General features: G+C 35.7%; 1 protein-coding gene across 1 annotated transcript in view; it reads left to right on the plus strand.

Moving 5' to 3' along the window:
* atad2b (ATPase family AAA domain containing 2B) overlaps positions 1 to 7,872 on the plus strand; it is a 55,490-nt gene extending 47,618 nt beyond the window's left edge. Inside the window, 2 exon segments of the mRNA XM_077743773.1 lie at positions 4,665 to 4,793; positions 6,076 to 7,872. Of these exon segments, the coding sequence (XP_077599899.1) occupies positions 4,665 to 4,793; positions 6,076 to 6,117 (171 nt within the window). The 3' untranslated portion in view covers positions 6,118 to 7,872.
* The last annotated feature ends 311 nt before the right edge of the window (positions 7,873 to 8,183 follow it).

Below are 8,183 nucleotides of genomic sequence, written 5' to 3' on the forward strand. Positions count from 1 at the left end.
TACAGTAGAAGTTCCTAATCTCAACATAACTCTGTCCTCATCATACGTTTCTTCTTAAAAAATTCTTAGTATCTAGATCAAAATTCTCTGACTCTCTTGAATCCATATACAAATTTTTCCAACTAGGTTTTAGTTGTCTCTGACTGAACCAAAAGTTAAACGTTTTGCTATCATTCCAACATCTACGTTTCATTCTTCTTCATCACCAAAACCTCAAATTTACCTAAATCTCTAAACACAATTAACCAAGACCCAAAGCCTTGCTCTTATTCTCTCCTTACCCCCTTCCAACAATCAACCTATTCCAAAGAAACCATACAGTAGAAGGCTTTTACGAAGTAAATACCCAATCTCCAAGCCCCCCTGCGCTCTCCTACTCTCACACTTATTGCCGACGATGCTTTTTTCTTTTTAACAGCTGCCCAGAATGAGCTCTCTCTTCTCAACGCCGCCGCCGGCACAGTACGCATTCTTTCAGGACGCGACACGGAGTTATTACAGGATTTCACCGTTTCCTTTTCTCAACGCAAGCCTGCTCAACAACAACCACATCCCACTTTCATTTTCTCATCTTCGCTTACTCTTCGTCATCACAACAGGGGGGGAGCCTCATTTTGCCTTAGGCAAAGTAGCCCTGGAGCATGTTTGTATCTCCAAAAAAAAAGAACATAATAATACTAGAGTTCATCATCTGCCAATCAAATAGAAATAGATGCAATTCTTCTTCAAGCTGACTGACCTCGTGCAGTGATATTACATTTTCTCTTCTCAGTAAGGCTTCTTCCAAGTACACAAACTCCGATTTTTGCTCATGACTCGATGGTTTTCTTCTTTCTATGCACAGGTGTGCATTTTTCTTTGATAAAAATACATTTTAGATATGCCAAAAGTCCTTAGAAAATATTAGAGAATGCTTTTTTTTAGACGGTTGATCTCACATGAGGGCTTTTAAAGCCCCTTTTCCTTCTTCCTTTAAAAACCCAGCACAGATAATTCACAGCTATCAAGCGTCCTGGGGATTTTTCTAGCGATTTGATGTTGGAAGCCAAGCTGGCCCAGCTGCATATTTTAAGATGAGTTGACAACCCCTGAAGGGCTCACTCACTCACAACCACCACCGTTCGTTCCTTCCTCGTCTCGGCCAAGCATTTCATTCTAATGTTCTAAAACGACTTCTATAATATGATTTGTCGTGATTGTACCTGACCCTTTCTAACACTAAATATATTGCATTACCTGTAGGAACGCTACCGTGTTTGCCACACGGACCATATTTTATTTTTTAAAAAGCTATCATGAAGCAAAACTTGGTTAAAGAAAACCGTTGTTCATTCATCATTTATTGTTTTTATGGAAAAGAAACTAAATTGGTGTCTTGAAGTGGAATAGTGGGACCTTAATCATGTCTTGATAATTTGTGGTGTGTTTAAAATTCTACCACAGGAGCTTTTGTTGATCGTTATCTTTTCACGTTTTTACAGTAAAATGACTAACATTTTGAGTTTCGAGTGTTAGTGGGATTTCTACTTGGAAGTTTGTGTATAATTTATCGAAACTTGTGATTTCCTCTGAAACTATTATCCTAAAAAGTAGGTGCTAAGTAGTGTCTTCACTCTGAATAAATTGTGCCGGCTGTTTAAAGGATGGATTAATTGAAATGGAGAATTTCTTAGATTTTTCTTAATGGAGGAAATAATGCTAAGACTTTTAAAACTACAGGTAATTCAAATGGAGAATTTCTTAGATTTTTTTTAATGGAGAAAATAATGCTTAGACTTTAAATGTACAGTTTAGGAGCACAATCCTTTTTTTAGTGGGTCATCCTGCATCTCATAATCACTTATTTTAGCTGCTTTATTGTCGTTTTGCGTTCATACTTCGTTTTAACCTATCTCACCATAATTTTCGTTATCATTTTATCGCCCATCTCCAGTTAAAACCGCACACTTTGGCATGTAAAACAGATTATTAATGATGTCAAGATTAAAGGCGTGGAATGCGGAATAATTTGATCTACTAAAATAATACTAGCATCCATAAAATGTTGGCTCTGTCCTGGATTTAATGGCTTTATTGGTGCTTTTGTCCACCATTAGATTATTATATTAAAATATGAGGATAGGACTTTTTTTCATTTAATTAATCGCTTTAACTCAGTTTCTCGATTGACAATAATTAATAGACATCTAATCTAATTTATTTAAACTGGAAAGACTGCCTACAACTACCAATTCCAATTTATTTGGACTAAACAAGAATTAACAAATAATATGCACTCCTATGTAGTACTTCTATAGTCTACTACTACCCGTAAATGTAATGTTTTATACATTTTATGCATTTTACTTTATTCCACCTCTCCCTAAAGGTAAAATCTCGTATTTCCCCTAGCATTTAGTTTAAAAAAAAACTTTTAGTCTAAATAAAAGCTTGTGAACTTGTCCCAATGGCAGGTAACACGAGTATAAAGAAAGGGAACAGCAAATGGAGGTTAAATGGCCCATGTCAGCACAGTGCTCTTTAGCACATGGGATTACTGGCCTTTTGTGTAGCCCCACACTTACTCAATCATCAAGCGCGTTGTAAGACACGCCGTCTCCGACAAAAACCCCTGACCAAGTGGACAAAAGGCAGGAAAGTGCAATCAGAGGCCTCTCAGCCTGTGGGAGAATGCATCAAAAAGGGGGAGTGAATCAAACAGAAATCAGGCAGGATAAAATGCGAATATATATAAATAATACACACATAAAAAACACAATACTGCAAAAAGCTTTATAGGAAAGGTGGCTCTATAAAACATTGAAATAGTAAAGGTGAAAAGATGTGAAGTAAAACTGAAAAATAGCAAAGTGCACCTAAAACGAGATAGAAATGCGCAAAATAGAGATTTTACAGACTTGAGATTTACTGTCATTACGCCAATTAGAGCTTTTATGCAGATTTTTTTTAAGGGGAAATGCCTCATTGTGCTCTATTTTGTTCTGGCTTCATGACTTGGTGTGGCGAATATCCAAAAAGCTCCTCTTTGGATGTGTACGCACTCTTTTACGAGTTAGGGTCTGGAAATAGCGCTATAAAATGTGGCGAGTAGGGCTCAGTGGACTGTAGAGCTAATGATGAGTATTATTTTTTTTTTTGCAGGGGCTAATAGGAGTCTTCAGTACTGGCTTTTTTTACTTAACAAGGGACTGGCAATTATTTCAGGCCAACAGGGACTTTTTTGTGTCATATCTTGGGAAGGAGTTTGTCTTATGCTGCCTTGAATGTCTAATGGAAAGTGACAAAGTTGTCAAAGTTATTATTATCGATGTTTTGGTGGAGAGATGTAGATCTGCCGGGAATAGCAATTGGGAAAACTTTTTTAATGTGCTAATGAAGTAGAGTTCTTTTGGCTTTGGGGTTTTCTTTTGGTTGTGTAAGTGAAGATAATGGTGGCAAAGTCTGATGTCTGATTTGGAGGAGTGGATTTTTTTGCATAACTAAGGATGACTTGAATTACTTTGTGCTTTAGACTTAACTGAGGTTGTCACAATTAATGTATCAAATAGATTTTAGAATGGATTGTTTAGTTCGTTTGATTTATATTGTTCAGATTTCATCTCTACTATTATGAATAGAGGATGGTGCTTGGACTTTTGGTCGCACGACTTTTGGTCGCCAGTTAAATGGTGATGGAGAGTTTACTGTTGAAACCAGCTCTCAAAATTATATTCATGAGAAAGAGTTTAATATCCAAGTACAGTTGAAACCAGCTCTCAAAATTATATCTAAGAGAGAGAGTATAATATCTAAGAAAGAGAGTTTAATATCTAAGTACTGTTTGTTATATCTAAGTACTGTTTAATATCTAAGTACTGTTTAATATCTAAGTACTGTTTAATATCCAAGTACTGTTTAATATCCAAGTACTGTTTAATATCCAAGTACTGTTTAATATCCAAGTACTGTTTAATATCTAACTACTCTTTAATATCTAACTACTCTTTAATATCTAAGTACTGTTTAATATCTAAGCACTGTTTAATATCTGAGTACTGTTTCACATCTAAGTACAGTTGAAACCAGCTCTCAAAATTATATTCATGAGAGAGAGTGAGTTTAATATCTCAGTACTGTTTAATATCTAAGTACATTTGACCAGCGACCAAATGTCCCGGCTACTATATGTCCCGGCTACCAAACGTCCGGTCCCAGAATAGGATAGATCAGGGAAACAAAATAAATCTTCGCTTTCTGTGTTACTGTGATAGTTCCTTCTTAGTGAACTCATCAATGTAATCAACATCCTTTGTAATCTAAATAAATTAGAGGCTGCGTGTATAATTAAATCCCATTCGTCAGGCGACTTCATCTTGGTCAAGTCATTGTGATCTTTCAGGCAAAGTCGTTGCCTTTTTAGCCCACTGTAATTCTTCTCGTCTTTGTCAGGAACTTTAATTAATGTGCCTCAGTCGACTCGATTTAAAATAAAAAATAAAATAGACCAGGGGTCAATTTAAAGGGCCTTTTTCCATCCATGATGTTTTAATTAAAGTCTTTGTGAAATGCAAGACTACGATTAGCTTTGATGAACTGTAAACCGGCTTTAGTATGTATCTGGTTTGTATTTTGTTGCCGTTTTTGAGCGTTTATCATAAATTTGGTATTTACATTTATTCCTACAGGTGCTACTCAACATGGTGGTCTTGAAGAGCCAAGGTTTCAGCGTGGAACAGATGGAAAGACTCTACTCGGCGCTTAGCCAGTGTATCTTCGCCCATCGCAGAAAGTACGACAAGACACAATTACTGGAGGTAATTCTTTAGTATTATTGTTAGTGAAACACTAGGTGGTATTGTCGTTTAGAGAAAAAATAGTCGTAAAATTTTGAGTTTAGGGTCAGGCAATAGGACAAAAATTGTTACCACAATTTAAAAGAATTAGCAGTTTGTTGATAATTATCGCACAATTATTTTAAAAATTACTGCTAATTACGTTTATTGACAAAGTGGAACCTTGTACTTAATTCGTCAATTCAGTAAACTTAGTAATACACATTTAAATGGAATTGAAATGTTCGTTTAAATTTGATTCTGATTAAATATTTTTGCGAAAAGTAGCAAACCTTGATTTAAATTAAACTCTTACCTAAATGTTTAAGCTAAAATATACATTCTAAAGGATTGAATATAAATGTACGACAGATAACTTGAGTGCAAATACGGAATTTTAAACTTAAAATGTGTTGGTTGATAAGTACATCCAATTTTTTTAATGTTATTTTTTTTTGTAAAAGGCCATTTATGAGGTGATTTAATGTTTTTTTTGTAGGTTGCTTCTCAATGCTGATATGTTCAGTGATTATTTTATTTCATATTGCACAGAATTTTTTGGTTTAAAGGGAAATTCATAAAAAATAAAAATGCCTGTCTAAATTTCTGCAGGTTTTTATTGTTTACTTTTTAGTGTGGATGAAGTTATCATATCTTCATTGCCCCACAGAACAACAGAAATACTTTTTAAACTCGTATTTCATGTTCTCTTTAATTTTAAAGTACGGTAACCGTTACTTTAATATTTGAAAACAAAGCAAAGTACTTTATTTCCTTATTTACAGACGTTTAAAGTTTGAAACTAAAAATATCGCCCAACTCTAATATGGGCATAAAGAGTTGTTCATGTGAAAATTTAGTGCAGTTATTAATTACAGTTCCGGATTTGCACTTTAAATATCTACCTTACGTTTACATTCTATCATTTAGAATAAATGTTTTTGTTTCAGTATTTAGGGAAGAGCTCTATTTAAATCAAGTTTGCTACTTTTTGAAACAATCTTTATTGGAATCGTATTAGAAACAAATTCCTCAATGCCATTTTAATGTATATTATTACTAAGTTTACTGAATTTATGAATTCATTGATGGCATTTTAGGCACTTGTACTTTTTTATAAGAACAAATTCAAAACACCAGAGACATTCTAGAAGCTTCAAATAATATTTTTATTAGACAAAATACTTGTAGTGCAGATCCGTCTTGATCCCATTGCTGGACTTCTTCACCAAGCGTCTCATTGTTGTCCATTTGTGTCCTTCAGGAAATGGAAGAGCGGATCCGGCATTTTGACAACTTCCCGTGAGATGGCCACGACAAAATTTTCTTTGGGGGCCAACTGCCCCCGAAATCGTTTCTCCAGAGGGACCACAAAGACACGAATTCATCGAGAGACATTTATTGGTGCTATCGTCTCAGGAAAACAACACTTTGACACATAAAAGACCCCACCCAGAGGACATGTGTCCACCCACGCCAACCAACGGTAAAGTCCAATCCAGGTGCTACTTGGGTGCTACTCTCAATCCATGCTGCTTGATGCCAAGACATCATCTCCGTTTTGGGGACACGTGGACACTCCGATCCGATCTTCACCAGCAGACCGTTGCGAATGCACCCCTGGAGACAGGTACAACAGACCAATCACCATCGGTCTACAACGCCGCTGATGTTTTATTTGTTTTTCTAAATCACAAGTCATTTTGTTAGCCACCACTGCTTTATCGCACTTTGTATTGTTCGTTTCCATTTTAGCTCCAAAGAAAACGGCACTGAGAAGTTCTTGTATTTGGTATAATAAAACAGTGATATTTGATAGTATAATTAACTACAACGATCCCAGGTTCGTTAATCTTAAATGGGGGAAGTAACTGCGCAAATTTAGCTACATTTACTGATAATTTAGCAAAGTTTACCAACTAAATTTAGCTACATTTACTGATAATTTAGCTAAGTTTACCGACCAAATTTAGCTACGTTTACCGACTAAATTTAGCTAAGCCTACCGACCAAATTTAGCTAAGTTTACCGACTAAATTTAGCTAAGTTAACCGACCAAATTTAGCTACATTTACTGATAATTTAGCTAAGTTTACCGGCTAAATTCTGTCTGTACTTTGGACTCTAAACACCCCCCAAAAAATGAATCAGTTTTACCTGTTCACATGAGATCCAGATTCCAAACTTGGTCCACTTCAAGTCTTCGTTTTCATCCAAAACGATGTGGAAGAGTTAAACGTCGTTATGTTCAACTCCCTAACAGAACAGCAAACAATAAATCGTTACAAGTGTTACTACGTACCTCGTCCTATTGTTGTTGGCAACGCGGTGTAGGCAGGATTCCCAGACTTAAACCCCATGGACCTGTTTCACATACACAACCTTATGTTTTTAGTTTAGTTTTGGGTTTTTTTTATTACAGAGCTAGGAAAAGATGGTGGACTGATTATGCAAAAAAATTCAAATTAACAAGCTGCCGACACCGGGTTAGCGCTCGGTCCACAAGCTACCTCAGCGTAAGTTATTGTCAGCTGTTTACTAAGTACACTTAACGTTTTTTGGTTGTTTTTTTCAGCCTGTCACATAACAAATTCTTAGCGGCAAATGTCCAACTTCCATAATTCATAATTTTCCTGTAAAATTTGGCAGATTTCATCTCATATCTATTTATTGTTAACGATTTCCACTTGTTTTTGGTTTGGAATTTTGTAAACCTGTAGCATTTGTGTAGCAGGTTTTTTGGGGGCATTTTCAGAGTTTTTACATGTCAGCCCTTTTCTTTGCTTTTCCTACTTTTTTGGTGAGTGTTTATGTATTTATTTCCTAAAGAAGCGTATTGTTCTCGCACAAAAAAAGCTCTGTATCACATTAGTTTTTCTTATTTTTCAATGTAGCACCATTTGATTTGCCTAATTTACTGTTTATTTTTTGGTTGTGATATTTTTGCATACTGGAATTGCGCAGGAACAGGACCAGATTTTTTTTCCATCTACATTTTGTTGCCAAAAGACATACGTAAGAGCTAAATTTGGGAATTAAAGACATGTTAGTTTAAATGTCATACATTGTGATATTGCTTTGTTTATTATTGTAGCCAAGATGGACTAACAACCAATTTTTGTCTGGTAGTTGAATGGACTTTTTGTTGTCCAGTACGCCAAGCGAGCTCTCCGTTTTTTGGTTCCATTTTTCGCCACGTGCGCTGACACTTTTTTAGCGTCTAAAATGTTTTAAGGCGCAGTCAGAGTTTGGGTTGGGTTTTTTAAAGCCCGTTTGACACCACACAGAACGCACGCTCTTGTTACCTTTTTAGTGTACGGTTGTATTTGGAATGGAAACACTTACTGTATTTCTCAAATAAAACTGCTCTTG

The sequence above is a fragment of the Stigmatopora nigra genome, chromosome 2, assembly GCF_051989575.1.
Source record: "Stigmatopora nigra isolate UIUO_SnigA chromosome 2, RoL_Snig_1.1, whole genome shotgun sequence".
Classification (NCBI taxonomy): Eukaryota; Metazoa; Chordata; class Actinopteri; order Syngnathiformes; family Syngnathidae; genus Stigmatopora; species Stigmatopora nigra.